A 22,641-nucleotide genomic window follows, 5' to 3' on the forward strand; every position below is an offset into this window, starting at 1 on the left:
TTGATTATGACATTATTTTGATTATGATTCAAAAGGTCAACGGTTATACCTTATGTGGTATTTGATTATGATTCAATTATTTTATTTTATTTTAATTATGGCTGAAAATGATCTAATATGTTTATCGGTATCCGCAGATTTTTTTTTTAAGAAGTTATTCATAACCATACATACAATAAATATAGTAAACGATTAAACATGAAACTCCTCTGCCCATTGCTTTCCAAATTATACATGAAACTCCTGATACAACTTTTGGGTGAATATAGCTACTTTGCACATCATGCCCACCTAGAGAAGCTACTTACATAGAAAGAAAAGAACACCACAAAACACATTTTGACAAGGAAGCAATGGAGGCAAATCAAGACATTCTTATAGTGTCCTTTGGATTGCCAACAATGGAAGCAGGGCATACCTTCAGTTTCAGGAGAGCTTCCATTCAGCTCCAAGCTCAACCTCTAATCTAATTAATTACAAGGTACGTGTGCTGTAATACTATTTTTGTCACTTTTTTATATATTTCTTTGGGTTTTGCCAACTAGTGCCTCTAAGGCACAAAAAAAGAAAAAAAATAATAGACATGTTTCACAAATTTAGATCCACTTTTTATTGATTTCAAACTGATTATAACATTTTTACTTATTCCAATACACTTTTCACAAATTCCAATACAGTTTTCATAATCTTTGAATTTTTTTTTTTTTTTAGTATATTTGTCTTTAACTTTACCCTCCCATCTTTATGCACATATTGATTTCTTCCTATGGAGTTGGCAGTCTCTAAAAATCTGTGCTTTTGTACACAAGTAGCGCTCTAATATAAAGATTCTGAACTCATTTCCCTAAAACCAAAACAAGGGATCAATTCATATTCATTGCTTAAATCTGATAGAAATCTTGTATAAATGTTGAGAGCTGTTTATAGCATTCTTTTGTTTCAATTAACAGGGCAAAAATGCAAGGTTTTGTCCGAGCAGTACGGTCTTGCCATGAAACACTTAAGCTTGCAATTATACAGCATTCACTTGTGAGGGATACAACTGAGATGAACAAAGTATTCTCGCGATGTGGGCGTGTCACCTCCTCTCCTCCTGCTGCTATGCATCAGAAGGGTTTAGAGAACACGACAGTGGCAGATGTGTTGATGACAAAGGGAGGCGAAAAAGTTGAGTCTTGGCTATGGTGCAGCACTGATGACACCGTCCATGATGCAGTGAAGCAAGTATGTTTTTTACAACACTTGAACATAAATTAATAAATTTTCTTGTTGATCTCAATTTGATGAGTTTTGATTTGCTAAAGTTAAAATATCTCAACTTCACCATGAAGTTGATCCATTATCTAACTACTTTGAACTCACTTCTGTAATCTAACTCATTCATCTTATACAACTAATTGAGAAAATTATTCATGTTAAAAATTAAGTTAATTCGATATCGATTGTCATATTATTAAATAATTTTTATCTATATAACCTACATATTTTTAAGAATAGAATCATCCATGTATTATAATATATATATATATATATATATGTATGTATGTATATGTGATTTGATCATGTGATTATTTATGTTTGATCAATCCAATGTTTTGCTTGCATGTTCTCATATTGTCATATGAGATGAACAATTAGTCCCAAAATGCACAAACTTCACCCATGAAATTAAAATCTTCAATTTTAGCAAATTTGAACTCCAATTTAATCATGTTATCTTTTATCACAATGGTGCAAAATTGTAGATGGCACAAAATAATGTTGGATCTTTAGTGGTTCTAAAACCAGGAGAACAACAAATGATTGCAGGAATCATCACAGAAAGAGGTAGTTTCATCAGCAAAACTAAAATAAAATTGGAGTATGTTTGGTAATGTTTGTGTTTATAGTTCTTTTGTTTATAATAATAATAATAATAATAATAATAATTGAAAATTGCAAATAAAAATTCATTTGATATTTATTTTTATTTGGACAAATTATACCGGTAATTCCTATACTTTTGCATTTGTGTCATTCAAGTCCCTATCATTTCAATTGACTCGATTTTGATCTTGAATTTATAATTTTGCCTTAATTTGGTTTAATTAATTACAATTATTAATGTTTTTTTTTTTTTTTTATTTCTGAAAAATGTGTACATCAACGACATTTGTCATACTTTTATAAGCAAAATTATAAATGTGTTCAACTTAATAAGTTAATTTCAATCAATTTAGTGACAATTTTTTTGCAAAATCCTTAATCAGTAGTATCAATTGGACCAAATTACCACAATTTCAAATTAAGGGTTAATTACACTTTTTGTCCTTATAGTTTGACCCAAATTTCACTTTATTCTTCATGATTTCAATTTATACAATTTGGTCCTACAATTCAAGTCTAGTTTCAATTGGTTTATTTTGTCTAACTTGAAATTGAAATCAACAATTTATGAACACTTGTCAATCTTTTAAGGTTTCAATTTGGTCCTTTCGGTTAAATTGAAGGTTAAAATTAATAATTTTGAGATACTTGTCAATTTTCTAAAATAAACATGTAGACAAAATTAACAAAAATTTAGACGGAATGACTAAATTAAAACTTGACTTAAAGTTTAGGGACCAAATTGTTCAAATTGAAATTATAGAGACTAAAATAAAATTCGAATCAAATTATAAGGGTGACAAGTGTAATTAATCCTAAAATTAATGATCAAAATCGGGCTAATTGAAATGATAAAAACCAAAATGACACAGAGAGAATGCAGGGACTATCAATATAATTTTCTTTTTTTCAAAAACCTGTGAACAGTTTACAAAATTTACTAAATTTTTGTAATCACAAAAAAATTGATTTCACTTGTGGCCACCACCTACCACCGCTCATCACAACCACCGGCCATCATCGCCTGTGACCTCCACCAATCACCTTTAGCCACCAACTCTTACCGGAAACCCACTTTGTTCGTCACCTCACTACCTCTGGTGGCTAACCACCACTTTTAGTTGTTGGTAACCACCTTCAATCACTGCCAACCACCTCCAACAACCACTTTTGACCACCATCTACAACTATCGACAAACAACCCATTATGCTTGTTTTGAAAATTAGTTTTTGAAATACATGTGTACTAAACCTGTTTTTTGTTTTTGTTTTTGTTTTTACCAAAAATAAACAATAAATTGTAAGCTTGCCAAATGGACCCTTCGGTGGAGGTTTCTCTTGTCAACAAGACCATTTTCAAACAGTAGTAGAGAATTATAAATGCAGCTAACATGTTAATTGTCGATGGTGGAATCAAATGACAAAACACAGACTATCTGCGGAAGGTAATAGCGAAGGACAGGCCTTCTAAATACACAAAAGTCAGGGAAATCATGACTGATCAGGTTTTCCCAGTTACCGAATACTATCTATTTTCTCAGGAAAAAGAAAAAATTACTCTCTCGTCTTACCCAGCTTTTCATTCTTGTATATATTCATCAATCAGCATAAGTTGATAACAGTGACATCCAATACCAACATTCTTCATGCAATGCAGCTTATGACAGGTAACATAAACATCTTGCTGATTTTTTGAGTCTGACAATTGACATAATTTAAATTGTGGCAAGCAAAATTAATTTTGACATGATTTGATGTTGACAGAGAATCACATTCGGCATGTTCCTGTAATAGATGAAAACATTGTTGGGATGATTTCAGTTGTTGATGTTGTGCGAGCGGTGGTAGAGCAGCAGAGCGGGGAAGTGAAGAGGCTGAATGAGTTCATTAAGGGAGGATATTCTAAAAATCTTTGACAACATTCTGTTTCGACAATCACTTCACGCCATCAGCCTTTCAATTCTAATTTATAGCACAAAACATATGTATTATGCACACATGAAAACATTAATGACAATCAAGAAAAGTTGAAGTACTTATTTGATGTCATGGTGCCTCAGTCTTGATAGTTGAACGTAACTGTGAAAAATTACAAGCAGGAAACCAAAAATACTATGTTCATGGTGTTCTATCTCCTCATATGAAGTAACAACATTTGATGCTTAATTTAACCACCAGGTCCTTGTAGATATGAATAATAGAAACTGCAGAAACAATGCAGAATTAACAAACATGTTTGGATTTAAACAAAACAGAACAAAAGCAAAAAACCAAACACATGGAATCTATTTTCTTAGAAAATCAAACTGCCAGTGAAATATATAGCTCTTGGAATCCCAAATCACCGCACTATTGATAATTGTACACATCAAATCTTGATTTAATTACTCAATTCTTATTAAAAAAAACAGATAAAACGAATAGGACTGTAAAACTAGTTTAAGACTGCAATTTACACAACTACCACAGCTGAAAGTATAAGATATAATCAAGCGATACAAAAAATGACCTTCTGCAAACTAAGACAAAGCTCTGTTTGAAAGTAGATAACTTTATTAAACTCTGTTCAGAAGTAGACAACTTTAAACTCAGTTCATACAGGCAACCAATGCATGGTGATTTTCAAAATGGAAGCGATGTATAATAATTTTACGGGCACAAGAAGCCTTGACAACATTCTGTTTCCACAATCTCTTCACCCATCAAGCCTTTCGATTCAATTTATAGCACAAAACATACGTGATGCACAAAAGAGAAAACATGGATAACAATCAATGAAAGTCAAAAGTACTTATTTATTGTCATGGTGCCTCAGTCTAACACTGGCACATATAAGCAACAATATGGGCTCATGGTGTTCAATCTCCTCACAGGAAGAAACAATGCAAAATTAACAAAGATATTTGCACTCATGGACTTCAAACAAAGCAGAACAAAGCAAATCCAAACACCCAGGATCTCCCTTTTTAAGAAAATCAGACTGCCAGTGAGCTATAGCTATTGGTATCAGATCTGTAAAATGAGAACCCTGAATTTCAACATCCAAGGGCAGTGGTTTCTCATATCGCTGCACTAGTGATTATGATATCAAAAGCTTGATATTAATAATTCTTATTAACAAAAAGATCAAACAATTTGGACAGTAATCTCAATTGGAAATTATGACAAAGCTCTGTTCCAAAGTAGACAACTTACTAATCTCAGTTCATACAGGCAACCAATGCATGGTGATTTTCAAAATGGACAAGATGTATAACAATTTTATAAGCACAAGAACTGTGCCAACAGCCACTAAGAGAGGTTTGGATAATAATGTTCTGAGGAGCTCAATTCACTCCCAGTCAGTTGCATCCCGCTACCATGCAGTGTTTTGAAGTGTATTCCTCAATGATTAAAAAGACTACCTACCTCATTGTTGGTCTGTTGTGCCGCAAGGCTTGGGATGCCATCAAGGCCACCCTTAGATTCTCTGAAGCAGAAAAGCCCCGAGCCTCCATCCACCCAAGCATCCTTCGAGCATCCTGGACAAACCTTCCGTCTAAAAGCCCGCGAATAATCCTCTCATACTCCTCCGGCCCCAACTGATCCTTTTTAGCCTCCACAAGCCCTAGGGCTTGAAGAGCTTTTTTCTCTACCCCAGCCTTCGAGTACATTTCACAAAGGCTTATATGAACCTTAAATGGAGGATTCTCACCCTGCTCAGCAATCTTGCCCAACAGTTGCTCAGCTTCATCAAGCAGCTGCAATTTAGCCAACCAATCCACAAGCACACTGTAAGTGGCAACACCCAGTTCAAAACCATCCTTCTCAAGCTCCAATAGAAGATTCAATGCCTTATCCAATAAATTACATTTCTCATAAGCCGCAATCATACTAGCGGTGCACCTATCATCGGGCCTGTGTCCAAGTTTAATCATGTAGTCGAAATTCTCCCTCGCCTGATCCGGGTCTTTCGCTTGCCCAAATGCCTCAACAAGCAATGTACAAGACTCCAAACTGGGTTGGAACCCAGCAAACTGCATCGTGGTAGCGATTCTTTGAGCTCCACCAACATCGCCACGCTGGGCAAATGAACCGAGCAATGCCATGTAAATCTCTTTTGTGGGTTTCATGTCCCTTGCTTCCATCTCTCTCATCAGTGACTCGCCCAACTTCGGTTGTGCGGCCTTCACATATGCCATGATCATTGAGTTGTAAATCCTCATGTCCGGTTGAAAGCCTTGGCTTCTCAAGTTTTCAAACGCCTCTTTCGCACGGCCAAGATTACCTGCCTTGCTGTACATGTGAACCAATACTGTAAATGTGAGAATGTCGGGCAGGATGCCTTTTTCATTCATGTTCTTAAGAATCCTCTCTGCATCTTCTAAACGGTTCTCTTTAGCATGGGCCTCAATGAGCTTTGAATAGTCATGACTGTTAGTTTGAAATGATTCTTCTCTGAGAACAAGTTCTGCAACCTAGACATAGATCAATTAACAGGAAATTTAAGATCGAAACTCAAAAGCAATAATTACAGGAAATTTTAAAAGAACACAGGTTTATTGTCCATACTATGCCTACATTTGCAAATCTGCAGCATGTAAGCTTATCTAAATGTTTATGACAACTTTATGATAAAGAAAAAAATTAACAAAAAATTTAACAAAAAGAAAAAGGGAAGCACATGCAAAACAAAAAGTATGCCAAAAGATAATCTCTTAAGTTCAGTCAAAGAATACCTAGTAAATGGTTTGCACTAAAGAGCAGATACAAATCTCATAGCAAACCACGGTTTAGACATAAGACAATTATACAAATAAATTGGCAATTTCTGTGAAACCATAAGAAAACTATAAGAGAGGCGGCACATGTCAAGAAAATGAAATAAATGTATTATTCTCACATGTAGGGGCCAAACTCCATTTCTGGGTCATCAGGAAACATAATAGTGAATGCATGCTGACCAATCAAATTCAATGATATATATAAGAAAAGCTATGGGCTTGCAACGGCATATGTTAAAAACAAGCTTAAAATTATACAAATTTACAATACAAATAAAAAGAAAAACCACCAATGAGTTAGCTTCTGAAACTAACCTACAGAAAAATGTTTTAAAATAGGTATAGAATGCAATTTGTTGAGCACCCAACTAAAAGTATGTGAATATAGATACCAATATAGACAGTTTGTTTTAGATAAATTAACCTTCACACCAGAACCAAAAAGCCATAATTGGAAACATATTTATAATTTTTTTACTGGCCACGTATCCTGTGATTATGCCATCTAATTTAAACTTTGACAGAATATTCCAAGATGGTGGAAATTTAAGAAGTCACTCCACCCTCTACAATGTTTTAGTCGTTCTAAAAGTGCAGTGGTGGCACTATAATATTATACATGGCAGCAAAATTAAGCAACACAAACTTCTCTTCCTAATCAAGCATGAGCCATGTAAGGAACAAAATTGGAGTCAATGGACCAAGATTACGATTTTTACTACACAGTAAAATATGGTTGGGACCATGATTGAAAAATAAAATTTAAAAAAAAAATGAATGAACACCTAAATTTTATGATCATATATCCATATTATAGACAACAATTCATGTAAGTTCAAAACCAAATCACAAACAGTTCTTATTATAACTGCATAGTACTATGTGTTTGCTTTTGCAGGAAAGAGGAACCGATGGGGGTTGAAGGAAGGAGAGAAGGAGGAACCGATGGTGAAGGCTGGAAACCAGTGATCTATAGGTGAAGAAAAGGAGCTAAGAGAATATCAGAGAACCTGGTGACTATCTTCGTGGATAATCTTCCTCAGGAGATGAAGTCTAAAGAGCTATTTGATATGTTTACAAGTTTTGGAGTTGTTCATAATGTATTCATTTTGTATAAGAGGAGTAAAGCATGGACAAGATTTGGTTTTGTTAAGTATGATTGCAAGGTTGCGGCAGGAGTCACGATTCAGAAAACGGATGGTATCTGGTGCAATGACAAGGTACTAAAGGTGAAGATCGCTGATTATGACAAAGAAAAAGGAAGGGTGCACCATGGACAAGAGAAGATGGTTAACTGGTGGCAAGCCAAGCAGGAGAGAGAGCTTATTACTGAAGCAAATGGGAGTTCAAGGAGGTGGAAAATGGCCAGGTTCTTTAAACAAGTCTTATGCTGAAGTTCTGAAAAGTGGTGGATGCAAATAAAATAGTGTTTTAGCCATTGACGCATTGGATGAAGGGAGTGAATGGCTGCACAGAAGCATTACAGTCCGATTGAAGGACATGAGTTTGCTAAGGGATTTACAGAAGATATTATTACAGGCCAATGTTCAAGGAATACAAGTGAGGATAGGAGGGGGCAATCTAATTGTACTCACTTTACAATCAATAGAAGGTGTGATTCAGAATTTCAGTAAGATAGCAGTGATGATTCAAGAGATGTGTGATGAGATTAGAACTTGGAATGAAGATGTGAACCCAGAACCATCACGTCTTGTTTGGCTGAACTTCTATGGAATTCCTCTCAATGTTTGGAATGAATCAACATTTACCAGAATTGGATCCACATGGGGAGAGATCATTCAGTTGGACGATGATACGGAAGAACTATGTCCTTTGATTGTGGAAAAGTGTTGATAAGCACAAAGGTGATGGAAAGTACAAATGAAGTAGTGGAAGTTGTTTGTAAAGGGAAATAAACCTATGTAAGGGTGACAGAAAATCATATTCAGTGTTCAATGAATAATATATTAAGAGAACAGTGGGGCTGAGGATGCTATGGCTATGGAGTCGGAGAGATCAGTTGCAGAGATAGCAAGAACGTCAGAGAAGAACAGAGTACAGGTGGCAGTTGAGGTGGATCATGAGGAGGAGGTGGACCAATGCATTGTTGGGAATCGACAAAGAGCACAGAGAGATGGACAAATCAGCTTGCTGGGAATCGACATCAATAGTGGAGGAATCATCATTAGATGATCTTGGAAATGCAAAGAGGGACCAGGCACGTCTGGAGGAAGGTGAAGAGGTGGAGAGGGGAAGGTGAATGGTCACATAAAAATATTACAAATGCATTAAATTCAATGGGAAATGGGTTTATGAAAAGTATAAGTGGGTCATTGGGCTCTTTTCCAGGTATAAATCTGGAAGTAGACTTGGGCCCAGCTAATTTCAAATTTGGGCCTTTACCTATTAATCCGTGTGTTATAGAGGAATTGGAGGATAATGGGCTGGGCCATTTCAATGAGATATGTGACCGTGGGTGTACTACTGAGAAGGGGGAGTTAAATGAGACGGGTCAAATAGTCCAAGAAAGGGCGAATGGACCGGATGATGTAAGTCAAGAGGATGAGATATCTAACAGCTCAAATGAGGAGAGAGCTAATAAACTCAGATCTAGTGGAGGGATACAAAGAAAAATGGGATTTCTGGACGAAGGGTCAAGAAGGAAGAAAGCTTTGCCAATGGAGGAAGTTTCAGGGGTTGTAAAAAATTTAGGGGAAAGAGGAAGGGTTCAAAGGAAAAAGAAGCAGAAAGGACCTACTTTAAGAGCAGCAGCAGCAGCTATGTCTCTGGTGGCTTCAATTGAATCAGGGTCAAGTAGTGGTCAAATACTTTCGAATGAAGCTCAAGCAACAATTCAGATGGGGAAATTATTAGGGGTGGATTTTGAGGACCAAGAGAATGAGGTTTTTAGCAAGATTATGGAGCTCAAGAACAAAGATATTGAACTGCTTCATTAAAGGAAGCAAGCTGGAGGTAAGTAATCTAGCTCTGGTTATTTACTTATTGAAGAGTTGTGTGGAATTAATTGTTGTTATTATGAAGATAATTTTGTCGAATATTAGAGGGTTGGGGAGAGAATTTAAAAGAAGAAAAATTAAGAAAGTGCTAAAAGAGAAAAAGGTGGATGTGCTGTTATTGCAAGAAACAAAGAGAGCAATGGTAACAAAGGATTTGGTACAATCTACATGGGTGGGGAATAATTTTGATTATGTAGAAGTTGGAGCTGATGGTAGTGCACAAGGTGTACTATGTGTTTGGAACACTGAAATGTTTAGCATGGAGGAGTGCTGCTGTGGTAGGAATTTCATTGTCATGGTAGGAAAAGTAAACAAGCAGTTTGATTGTGTATTAACAAATGTGTATGCACCAACTGAGGTAGCTAGGAGGAATTCATTGTAGGAAAAACTTCCAAGAATTAAAGCATGTTTCAGTAAACCATGGTGCATGGAAGGGGATTTTAATGAAATCAGACATTTAGGGGAAAGAAAGGGATGTTCTAGAAGGGCAGTAGGAACTTGTGACTTCAATAACTTTATTGATCGATTTGAAGGTTCTGAATTACCAATGAAAGGGAGGAAGTTCACATAGAGTGATTCAAGAGAGGAGCAAAGATGGAGCAGACTTGTTAGGTTCATTCTGGAGGATGAATGGTTGATCAAGTTCAACTTTAAATGTTGGGGCCTGCCTAGTTTAATCTCAGATCATTGTACTATTCTTATGATGGAGGATGATAGAGATTGGGGTCCAAGATCTTTCAGATTTTTAACTCTTGGACCCTGCACCCAGGTTTCAAATCTTTTGCAGAAAAAGTATGGAAAGAGGCACACTTTACTGGAAGGGCTGGGTTGGAATGTTTGAAAAGGGCCTTGAAAGAATGGAATGTGCGCACATTTGGGAACATTAACAGCCAGCTGACAGTAAAAGAGGAAGAGCTGCATGGACTGGGCTTGATAGCAGACTAGGTCATTGTTGGAAGATGAAAGAGATAGGAGAGTCAAGCTTAAAGGTGAGGTCTGCTGAGTGGCTATGGCTCAGAAATCAAGACAGGATTGGACCTTGAGAGTAGATAGAACTACAAAGTTTTCCATTTGATGGCAAAAAATAGGCAAAACGTGAATCTCATTAACTCAATAACAGTTGATGGGGTGGTGAAGGAGGAACCATCTGAAATAAGAAATGGGGTGTGGTCTTGTTTTAAGAAACCTTTTTCAGAAACATGGAAGAGGAGGCAAAGATTAGGGGGGGATTTTCTGTTAATTTCTAGTTCACAGTGTGAAGCTGAATTGGAGAAGGTATTCACTGAGAATGGAATTATAAGAAGCATTGAAGAATTGTGAAGGAAATAAGGCCCTTGGGCCTGATGGTTTTAATATGTTGGGAACAAAAAAGTGCTTGAAATTTATGAAAGAAGATTTTATGGAGTTTTTCAAAGAGTTTTATCAACATGGCAGATTGGGAGGGGGTATCAACTCAACCTTAATAGCTCTGATTCCAAAGAATGAGAATCCTACATGTTTAGCAGATTATAGACCTATGGGCCCATTTCTTTCAAAGGTAGGTTGGGTGGGATTGTTAGTGAAGGGATTATTAGTGAGGAGACTATTAGTGAGAGAATTAAGAAAAATTGTGTTTGTTTGATAACCAATGGACCAACAATAATTCCTGTTTCTTTTGAGAGATATGAGTGAGATCAACCATATAAAATTCCACAAATACCCTTGTTGCATTACTATCAAATTTGGGTTTTATACCAACTAATAAATGCATTATATATTTTAATATTAAAAAGATATTTTATAAATATTAAAATTATATTTCATAAATACATATTTTTTTGGTACTATTTTATTTTTTTAACATAATTTTTTTGGTATAAATATTATTATAATATTATATTTTTACATTAAAAATTATTTTTATATTAAATTATTTTGATATAGAGAATGGTGGAGTAAAAAATGATGGAATAGTAAAAAAAATGATAGAGAAAAGACCGTATTAATCAAGTAGAGTAAATAAATTAAGTAGGATAATAGAGGGCAAAATAGTAAATCCCCCTGTAATTCCAAGGAATTGTTTTTCTAATACCATATCCCATGGGAGACCACTAATCTCATCCATGGAGACCTATCATAGTCCTAAGGTATTGTGAATCGCCTACCCCATTTTGCAAACAAACACAACATTAGTGGACCCTACATCCATTCGAATCCAATCACATCCCCTATAACCCAAAACAAACGGACCCTATAAATCTTATTGGTTCTATATACAAGCTTCTAGCTAAGGAACTCTCCTTTAGACTCAAAAAAGTACTTCCTTCAATTATTAGTGAGACACAATTTGCTTTTTTGGGAGGGCGAAATATCATGGATGGCAGTCTAATTGCCAACGAGGTTGTGGATTGGTGGAAAGCCAACAACAAAAAAGGTGTTGCAATTAAATTGGATTTTGAAAAGGGGTACTTACGTATATGTTCTAATAAGTGGACTTATTGTCTAATAGGTCCTATAGAAAAATTTGTCATAAAAAAATGTCACTAATTGTAAGTTTTAGCGACAATTTATAAAAATTATGACAAAAAAAAAAAGACACTAATTATAAATTTTTAGCGACGTATGTAAAAAATTGTCACAAAAATTATTTTTAGCGACAATTTTACCAAGATTTATTTTCAATAGGACTTTATGGGAATTAAGTCCAACTAGACCTATTGGTAGTTTACCCTTTTGAAAAAGCATAAGATAGTGTTAATTGGGGCTTTTTGTACAATCTGCTGGAAAGTTTTGGGTGTGGCCACAGATGGCAAGTGTGGATGAAAGCATGTGTTTCTACTGTTAAAACCTCTATTTTAGTTAATGGGAGTCCATCTGATCAATTTAAAGCTGAGAGGGTATTAAGACAAGGGGACCCATTATCCCCTTTTCTGTTTAATATGGTGGTCGAAGGACTAAACATCCTTATCATGAGAGCTAGAGATATGGGACTGTTAAAAGGAGCTGTGGTAGGCAAAGGAAATGTTTGTGCACCCCATCTACAATTTGCAGATGACACAGTACTATTCTGCGAAGCAGATTGGGAAGATGTGTTGTGTTTTAAAAGAATACTTAGGTGCTTTGAAATAGTTTCTGGGATGAAGATAAATTATTTCAAAAGCATGGTGATAGGAGTGGCGGTGGAGGATGATTTGTTATTGAAGATGGCTGATGCACTACACTGTAATAGTCAGAAATTGCCATGCAAGTTTCTTGGGAAACCACTTGGAGCAAGTCCTAGGATGAAGTCTACATGGCAGCCTGTAGTGAAGAAGTTCAAACTGAAGTTAGCTAGTTGAAAAGGAAATTTTTGTCATTTGGGGGTAGGTTGACCTTCATAAAGTCAGTGCTCTCAAACTTACCTGTGTGCTACTTATCAATATTTAGAATGGAGTAGCAAAAGAGTTGAATAAGATTCAAGCTTCTGTTTCATGGGGCAGTACAGACTTAAAGAGAAAAGTACACATGGTCAAATGGGAGAAAATAACAAAGAGTATGGAGTTGGGGGGGCATTGGTATTAGAAGGTTAAGAGAGGTAAATTTGTGCCTTCTTGCTAAGTGGTTGTAGAGATTTGGGGAAGTGAAAAAGGCTTTATGGAAAGACATCTTGTGCAGCAAATACCAGATTAATAGCAGTCAATGGAGCCGAAGTCTGGATTGCCAAACAAGGAGATCAAGAATTTGGATGGATATTTTAGCAGTGGTTAATGAACAATTCAAGGGTGTTTCATTATATCCAATCTAATATAAGCATAAAGGTAGGCAATGGTAAAAGATGTCTTTTTTGGTTTGACAAATGGTATGGGGACTATTGTTTAAAAGACATTTTCCCTAGGCTGTTTCTGCTTTCAGTATCCAAAACGGCTTTTGTGTTAGATGTATGCATCACAGGGGAAAGGTCTAGAGTGTGAAATTTACAGTTTAGAAGAGGTTTGTTCAACTGGGAAGAAGATGAGCTCAAAAGATTGATGGAAATGCTTGATAATGCACCACCATTGATCATGGACAATGAAGATAGGTTGGTATGGGAAGCAGACCCTTCAGGTACATTTAATGTGAATTCTGTTTACAAATGGACTGAATCAAATTTACTAAATTTGAGATTGCAAATTTGGTTTGGAAGAACATTGCACCTCTAAAAGTTCAATTTTTTGGTTGGCTGGCTTGGAAAGGAAGAATTAAAACAGCAGGGATGCTAAGAAAGATGGGGGTGTTGGGTGCTAATACCAATGTGTTGTGTGTGTTCTGTAATGAGGCTGAAGAAACAGGGGAGCATATACTTATACATTGTTCTTAGATATGGTCTGAATTAATTAATTGGTGGCATGTAAAGTGGGTATCACCAGAATCTATCAATGGACTCTTACAGTGGTGGAGAGGTTCCAGTTTTAGTTTCAGATTCAATAAGTTGGAAAGAAAAATGTGGGAAGTACTTCCTTTTGCTACTATGTGGTCAATTTGGAAAATTAGGAATGATTGCAAGTTTAATGGGGCCCACGTAAAGTGGGATTCTATTAATGAGCTAATCAAAGTTAGGGTGGCTTTATGGGTGAAATACAATATGAAGTGAGTTATTCTGTTCATGAACTGATTTTCAAGCTGGATTCCATTAGAAGTAGAAGTCATCAGTAAGAGATCAGGAGCAGTTTGGCAGCACAGAGCAATGAACAGTTGAGCATTCTTTAACTGCTGGTTGTAATGTATGCATGGTTCAAATGGGTGACTGTTATTAATTAGTCTTTTGTTGTTTTAGTGCTGGTTGATTAGTGGCTTGTGTATGTCATAATGGTTGACTTCTCTTCAACCATGGATTGAGATTGATGCTGCAAATGATTGATCAGGTTCTATTGTATTTGTACCAACTTAGTTGGGATGATAGGACTATGCTTTGATGCTTATAGCACTATCTTCTTGTTTGGAGAACTGTACATTATTGATGTATGATGTAAGGTTATCCTTGATTTTTATCAATAAAGTTTATTTTGCTAATCAAAAAATAAAAATAAACAACAATTCATGTGCATCAGTCAGTTACTGACACTATACGCAGTTGAAAAAACGTGTTCCCTTCAAATAACATGCACCCCACGTCATTCTTGGCCTTCTTCATTTTCTATGAAAAACAAATCAAATCTTGATCTCCGTAAGCATTTTCCCGTGTATTTCAACATAATTACTGACAACCATGTCTTAGTATTAATAGACATATTAGACAAGGTTTCATCCCTATGATGTTGCTCAATGTAACTGAAACCAAGTTCAAATGATTTCTGCTCTCAACTAGGAAAGATAACTTCAAAACCTACCTTTTCTGAAACAGGTAAATTGAACTGTGTTGCTGTAGTGGAAGCACGTAGGACAATTCTCTCTTCTAGATTTCAAAGGTCTAATGTTAATAATTTTCTTCGAAAAGAATTGATGGATTTGCCATATGTTAGCAGATATGTATGTATTCTATAGATTTAACTTGCAATCATCATGTATCAGACCCATATGTGTACTTCAGAAGTGGATCAACAATGAAAAAGCACAGCTGAGTTCAAGAAGAATTAAAACTACTTAATAGTACTAAAAAGCAAGTATATAGATATAGACCAAGATCCCAAATTTTGCCTTTTGAAATCAGAGAGTTCATCAAAAAAGCTTTCAGATCTAAGCAGAACCAAGACCACGGTAGAAGCACTGACATGATTTACAGATTTAGGGTTGGTTTGGGATGTTCTAAAAAAGTGTACTTTTTGACTTATTGGCTTATATGGGTTGGGTTTGGATTGGGTTTGATATGATGTGTTAGAGAGATGATGTGATTTAAATAAGATGATGTGACTTAAATAGGATAGTGACTTTTTGACTTTTTGTATTATTTAGAACATGCCAAACCAAGCCTTAGTCCATTTGAGAGTGTCAAGCATAATAAAATTGTAGAATCTCATCAGACATGGTTATGCTTCTCTCAAACTATGATAAACAAAATAAACGGACACTTCTTTTCTGATAGGTTTTAAGCAGATTTCATAGAAGACCAATGTTAATTGTTAATTGAATAAATTTCCATAATTATAATTTGAAAGAGTAAATATGTATGGGCAATTATTCCCCAGATGTTATAAAATCTCAATTCAATGAAACTCAATCCCAGTCAAACTTTTTATATTCTCAATTGAAATGCAAATCACCAGTTTTAGCCATGTTCTACGAACTCATTTCTACTTCCCACCCACAACTCCTAAATCATAGCAACACCTTCAAAATCAAAATGCAGTTTTCACAAAGCCAAACACATGAGCCCCTTAATCTGGTGAGAACTTCACACCAAATTATATGAATACCAGGCCCATGCTTGAAGGGTTTGATGTCCATTCCACCAAACAGATCCAAAAGCACCATCCAAAAGATTATCCAAGGTACCCACCTCTCCATAATGTTATATACCAAACTCATGAAGCTCTCGTCTTCTCTGAATCGTAAATTTGGTGTACCAATCTTTTAATTTTCCAAGTATACCCTACAACTACAGATTTGACAGAACTGGCTTCATAAAATCCAGACCAAGAATTGCCTTTGTCTTAATTGACAACAAAATTCATCAATCACTCATTTAGGATATCCTAGCTTCCATTTTCTGAAAAATTCTTAAAGTTATATGATACAGAGATCCTACAGACAGACAGCCAGCCAAACCCAGTAACCCAAAAATCCAATCCAGAAAGTGTTGGAATACAAATAGGAAGCCTTATGTACAACTAAATTAAACAATTAAGAGCAAGATAACATTCCATTGATGGTTGCATTGCACCTAAAATAAAAATAAAAACTGCATATTTCCTTGTCCAGGTATCCAACATAAGATATTATTACTTACCAGAATGTAGAATAACATACCATAAAGCCATAGAAAGACGGACACAAAATTTTCAAAAGCATCCATCCACATAAAATAATCCATTATTTAATAAACATAGATCCTAATCATGAGTATAACCATAATCAACATGACAATATGCCAATGTCATTGCATGATAGCAGTCAACAAATTGGGGGAAATGGGATAAAAGAGCTGAAGTCAAGTGCATAGTGCATACGAAGAAAATGTCAATGAATAAATCAAAAGCAGATACGCTTAACTACCCGATATCATGTGACTTTACTAATTAACGAACGAAAAAGAATGAGCAGTGTATGTACCTTGAAGTATAAAAGACTATTCTTTTCTTTCAATCTATCAAGCAAAGTAATCCAGTCAATCCTGTTAGGCTGAAGAAGCTCTACCCATTCAGCCAACAATGGAGAAGGGTCCTCCTCCTCTTTCAATGAAAGGATTCTTTCATCAACCAATTTGCATTTCCCAGAAATTGATTTAGGCTCCTGTGGCCAAATTACCTCCCCCGTCTCATGTATTTTATCGGCCACTTCAGCCCACTTGGGATCAGATAAATCAAGACCATAAATCTTGTATCTTATCTTCCCATGTCTCTTTGGAAGAGAAATAACCTTAGGTCTCTCTTCATCCATAGCAAACTCATTCCCAACAGCCTCTTCAGCCATGATTTCAAATTTATTATCAACGGTTTCGCCCTCTTTGGCTTCTTCCTTGCGGAGGCTCTCCAAATTGGCATAAAACTCACTCTCCTCCATTTTCTCACGAGCCCATTTGTACCTAAGCTCTCTAAGCATTTCCCCACGAATACCCACTTCACCTGCAAATCTACTCATTTCCTTAACTTCCTCAGATTGAAGAAACCCTTTCATTTTCTCCTTCTTCCTAGCCTTGTTCATGTCATCCAATACCTCATTGCTAATCTCCCAAACTGTTTTCCAAAGATCCTCACTGAAATCATCATGTGATGGGGTTGCCACAGCTGATCCAAGCATTTGTTCAAGCAAACCCTTTTCCATTTCTGATACAACCTTCCCAACAATGATTAAAAGCATTCCATCAATTGTCTTCTTGTCACAGTCAGTGTAGACTTCAGAGAGTTTACCACGCATTATCCACACGAATCGGGACAAGAACTCATTCATGGTTCCATCTTCCTCTGATTCTTCTTCTGCGTCACTGATTGGGTGATTAGAATGGGCGTATCTGTTGCAGGACAATTGAATTGGGTTTGGGAAATTAGGGTTTTTGATGAGATTAGAGTCATGATTGGTTGGTGACTGAGTGAAGGAAGAGATTGAGGTGGTAATGGTGGAGATGGTTTTGTAAATATAGGCGTGTGGAGATGAAATTCTTGCATTGAGCCTTGAAATGCTGTTGATTGTCTGTCTTGAAAAGAAGTGCTTCAGATTCATGTCTTGGAGAGAACAGAGAGAGTCCACAGAGAAGAGAGGACTTTCAGAAGAAGTGAAGAGCAGTCTAAGAAGGAGAGAGTGCCGACTCACCAGTGGTGGTGGTGGTGGTGGCAGCGGCGGCGCAGTGCCGGTGCAAACTGGAGAGAGAGAGAGAGAGAGGAGGAAAAGACGCTAGGGCGTAAAAATTCATCGGGGAAGAAGGAAATGGAACTCATCGATGAAAACGACGTCGGCTTGATAAAAATAAGTAGGGTAAATTTCCAATGCACCCCTGAGATTTGGAGTTTTCTTAAGTGTGCAAGTGCACACCATGTGCCACTTACACAAAAAGTGTAAGTGTAAGGTGTAAGTATAAGTATAAGGTGTAAGTGTAAGGTGTAAGTGTAATATGTAAGGTGGAAGTGGGTTGCACATGGTGTGCAACCTCAAAAAAGGTGTAAGTGTAAGGTTTAATTTTTTACAAAAGGTGTAAGTGTAAGGTGTAAGTGTAAGGTATAAGGTGTAAGGTGTAAGTTGCACACCATAACCAAACCCCTGAGATTTTGATTAAAACACACATTACTTTATCTAGTTTGAAAAATTAAAAATATTATATTGTTAGAATTTTTTATTTAATATAATTAATTGAAAAAAATAAAATTTATAACTGTTTTTTCATACAATAATAAAATTATCTAAATTATTAATTGAAATGAATTTCTAACATCATTAAAAATTATTACTTGACTTGATGATTTATCAATAAAATATATTAATTATTATAAAATTAAAAATTTTAAAAATGGGATGTAATTTTTAAAATTATAAATAATAATTCATATTTTAAATATATTTTAAATAATATATTTTAAAACAACCATAAATGACCATATGGCCAAAACGACTAAAATTGCCAAATTTGATAAAAGTAATTTTCTTCTTAATTTTGGACATCGTAAACATTATTTTGTAATTTTAATACGGAAGTGGGGATGCTACTGCGTGGACTGCGTAGTAGTAGCTGTTGTGCGGTGAAATGAGCCTATTTCGGAGTCCATTTTGATTATTCAAACCGTTCACATTTTAAAATATATCAAATAGAATATGCCTACAAATCGTTTACCAATTCATCCACTTGCATTTGTATTCATTTTAATACTTTAAATTACAATTATTATTTATTTTTGTAAATACAAATGTGAGTGGATGAATGGGTAATCGATATCCGATTAATTTGATTTTTTGTAAGCATGTTCTACTTGATGTATTTTAAAATATGAACGGGTCAGATTATTAAAATGAACTCCGAAATGTGCCAATTTCACCGTATAGCGATCGTTGATGCGCAGTCTGCGCAGTAGCGTCTCGTTACAAATAAATACAAATACTGAATTATTATTATTATTAAAGAAAATGGGATTTTTAATCCCGAAGCATTGTGCGAGTTCCAATCTCTCAATCTTAATTTTCTAAATTTTTTATTTAAAAAAAAATCTCAGCATTTATTGATTTGGTCAAAATTCTTTGATCAGTATTTATTAACTTTTTCCAATCCACGTGTCTTTTCACATGCCTGCATTTATTGATTTGGTCAAAATCTCTTATCAGCATTTAAAATCTCCTCATACAAATAATTATAGATACAGCCTGTGCATAGTTACTGCAGTAACCTTTTTAATTTCTCCTATATACTATGGTTAGTGATAAAATTGTTAAATTATTTTTATAAAAAATCTTAAAAAACATAATTTATATATTAAAAAAAATTTAAAACAAATATAAATATCTATAATTATCCTGTGCATAGCAGAGGTGATAGGTTAGTATATAAAATGATGATGAATATTAGAGAATATAAAACTTCAATTTTGCAAAAATAAAATAAAATATTTATTCAAATTCATAATACAAAACTCACAAATTAATGGTAATCATAATTCACAAATCAACATGCAAAAATGATCAAACTAGAAAAATATATATATGACAAAATAGAGGGATCTGTGTGGAAATTGATAGTTACTATGCGAGGGCACATCAACTATTATTGTGCGGCCACATAGGCCAATTTCAGATTCATTTTAATAGTTTAAACCGTTTATTTTTTAAAATATATTAAATAGAATATACTTGCAAAAAAATCAAATTAATTGTGCATCATTAATCATTTTATCAAATTACATTTATGTCAACAAAAATAAATAACAATGTGATTTGAAATATAAACTGAATAGAAATTAGGCCCAATAACCACACACAAGTGGCTACTTTGCGAGGGCACAATAGCCACTCCATCTCCAGTGAGCGTGGTCGAATTAATTGATACCGGATTTAGGAAGATATTATTTGTAACAAGATTAATGTAATTTTCTTATTTTATTTATTTATTTATTTGATTTATATATATACACATATGGGTCGGTTAGTTAATTTACAAGTAATTTGACAAATTATAAACTACAAACTAATCAAGTTACTATTTTTGATCATCTACCCCGTCCAATCCAATCTTCTCACTTTCTTCAATTGGTGCATAAATTATATTTTATCCCCTTCAACTATGGCTTTATCAGGCTTTATCAGTTTATTCACATCAACTAAAAATTGTAACAACTAATCTCATCAGGGTCTGTTTGGTAATCATTTCGTTTTCAGTTTTCAGTTTATATTTACAAAAATTTTAAAACTGTCATAAAAACTTGTTTGATAATTTTTTTGATTTATAAATAGTTGTCTCAGTTTATAAATTTAAGAAAAAAACATAAATGCAAAAAGTGAGTTTACGCTGATTTTTAAATAGAAACTTAAAAATTTGACCAACAAATTTATTTCTTTTCAATTAATTTTTTTTTTTATTTTTTTCAATTAATTTTTTTTCCAATTAATTTTTTTTTTTAATTATAATGTGTATGATCCCATTGTCATAAATAATAAAAAATAAATATAAATATTTTAGGCCTGAACAAACATATTTTGTAATTTATGTTTTTAAAATTTTTCAAATATTTTGTTCGAACCAAACGCATTTGTAGTAACCAGTTAATAAAATTTTAGTAAACACAAACAAAAAATGTAAATGTTACCAAACGCTATCTAATTATTTTCAATTTGGACCTTTATAACTAAAATATCCTTTCATCAATTGGACAAATTACATCACTACAAGAAAAAGCAATTTTAGCGACTAAAAATATAAATTTCGTCGCTGAATGTAGGACAATTGGCGACTAAAATTGAATTAGTCGCCAAATGTGTAGTTATTGGCGACTAAAATTCAGTTTAGCCGCCGATTATATGGGTTTTAGCGACTAAAACAATTTTAGTAGCCAAAAGTGAAGGTTTTTGGCGACTAAAAAAATTTAGTAGCCAAAAGTATAGGTTTTGGCGACTAAAAAATAGTTTGGTCGCCGATTATAGGTGTTTTACCGACAAAAAATTTAGTCGCCAAAAGTGGCTTTCTTTTTTTTTTAATAAATAATTTATTTTTTACATAAATTATATTGAATAAAAATAATTATGTTTATATAAATAATTTTATATTAATACGGGTTAATATACTATATAAATAATATATTTTACATATATATTCATGTGGTATTATTGTGGCATAGTGGAGAGAGTGTGTTGCTAAAGGTTTAGAGTATGAGAGGTTGGTGATTCAAAACTTGGGAAGAGTAGAGGGTAAATTTATTTATTTATTTATTTCTGAAACAAGCTTTTGGCGACTAAAATGGGTAGTCGCCAAAAACTTCAGTATTGGCGACGAAAAAAATAATCGGCAAATGTATAAATAAAAAAAAAATAATTCACTATTGGCAACTAAATGTATAATTTAAAAAATATAAATGAGTTTTGGCGACGAAAATTTTAATCGCTACAGACTTGGTTTTTGGCGACTTAAAGTTTTTTAGTCGCCAATACCTTCCGTGACCATGTATTCGCGACAAAACCGGCGACTAAAATATTTAGTCGGGGAAAGGGAAAAGTCAACTTTTGGCGACTAAAAAAGGACTTTTGGCGACTAAAAATTTAGTCGCCAAAGATGCTTTTTCTTGTAGTGCATTTTACCCCCCTCGAACTATCACACCATATCACTTTATCCCTCGAACTATCACCTACCTAATATCACTTTCAATTTGGACTTTCTTTTTTTTTTTTTCTTTTTTTTTTTCATTTCATCAGTGCATTAATGTTTAGTTGGTTAAAAAAAAATTAAAATAAAAAAAGAATTCACAACCAAACAACAAAAACAATTATGAAAAAATCTAAAAAAAATTGTTCACTAAGTACATGAAATATAAAATGTACTAGTTATATAATATAAACAAAAATGTTTTTGATTCACAGAGTCTCAAAATTTTTACTCTATTTTTATAAATTTTTGAATTAAAAAAATTATAAAAATACACATGACACATTGGTTCTTCTATTTTAATATTTTACTTTAATCCTTTATTAATATGATTTTTTTTTAAAATTTATTAATTTATGAACTATTTATGGTATTTATTATCATTACTATCTATATCTATATTCTATATCTATAATTTTAAATTTCAAAATTACTTATATGGAAAGTAAAAAAATGAATTTTAGCCGTATCTTGTATCAAAATCTGAGTCAAATCTAATTTGAAATTAAAAATTTTTAAGATAATATAAGTAAAAACATTGTTGGTTCATTGAGTCTCAAAGTTCTAACTCTAT

General features: G+C 34.1%; 2 protein-coding genes across 4 annotated transcripts; one reads left to right on the forward strand and one right to left on the reverse strand.

Annotated features, from left to right (window-relative positions):
• Positions 1-359: 359 nt before the first annotated feature.
• LOC114266889 (CBS domain-containing protein CBSX3, mitochondrial) lies at positions 360-3,910 on the forward strand. 2 transcript variants are annotated; one of them, XM_028207840.2, is made up of 6 exons: positions 360-481; positions 951-1,224; positions 1,746-1,827; positions 3,298-3,371; positions 3,473-3,533; positions 3,631-3,910. In XM_028207840.2, the coding sequence occupies exons 2-6, from the start codon at positions 958-960 to the stop codon at positions 3,780-3,782; spliced, it is 636 nt and encodes a 211-aa protein (XP_028063641.2). In that variant the 5' UTR covers positions 360-481; positions 951-957; the 3' UTR covers positions 3,783-3,910. The 2 variants fall into 2 exon arrangements, with proteins under 2 accessions (XP_028063641.2, XP_082729833.1); XM_082873707.1 differs by lacking the exon at positions 360-481 and having other exon boundaries at positions 495-1,224.
• Positions 3,528-18,169, reverse strand: LOC114266884 (uncharacterized). Of its 2 annotated transcripts, none has more exons than XM_082873706.1 (3): positions 16,850-18,169; positions 5,275-6,323; positions 3,528-3,828 (listed from the first exon to the last, which is right to left on the reverse strand). In XM_082873706.1, exons 1-3 carry the CDS (start codon positions 17,954-17,956, stop codon positions 3,807-3,809), a joined length of 2,178 nt encoding a protein of 725 aa, XP_082729832.1. In that variant the 5' UTR covers positions 17,957-18,169; the 3' UTR covers positions 3,528-3,806. The 2 variants fall into 2 exon arrangements, with proteins under 2 accessions (XP_082729832.1, XP_028063629.2); XM_028207828.2 differs by having other exon boundaries at positions 3,528-4,070.
• Positions 18,170-22,641: the final 4,472 nt, after the last annotated feature.

The sequence above is a fragment of the Camellia sinensis genome, chromosome 6 (genome assembly GCF_055761805.1).
Source record: "Camellia sinensis isolate YWXY chromosome 6, ASM5576180v1, whole genome shotgun sequence".
Classification (NCBI taxonomy): Eukaryota; Viridiplantae; Streptophyta; class Magnoliopsida; order Ericales; family Theaceae; genus Camellia; species Camellia sinensis.

Bases quoted from the DNA above. Each gene is read 5' to 3' on its own strand.
- LOC114266889 (XM_028207840.2), top strand. From the start codon at position 958: ATGCAAGGTTTTGTCCGAGCAGTACGGTCTTGCCATGAAACACTTAAG. The intron at 1,225-1,745 runs GTATGTTTTTTA...GCAAAATTGTAG, and splicing joins TCCATGATGCAGTGAAGCAA to ATGGCACAAAATAATGTTGG. The intron at 1,828-3,297 runs GTAGTTTCATCA...GACAAAACACAG, and splicing joins AGGAATCATCACAGAAAGAG to ACTATCTGCGGAAGGTAATA.
- LOC114266884 (XM_028207828.2), bottom strand. From the start codon at position 17,956: ATGAATCTGAAGCACTTCTTTTCAAGACAGACAATCAACAGCATTTCA. The intron at 6,324-16,849 runs GTACATACACTG...ATCTATGTCTAG, and splicing joins ATAGTCTTTTATACTTCAAG to GTTGCAGAACTTGTTCTCAG. The intron at 4,071-5,274 runs GTAGGTAGTCTT...TTGTTTCTGCAG, and splicing joins CACAACAGACCAACAATGAG to TTTCTATTATTCATATCTAC.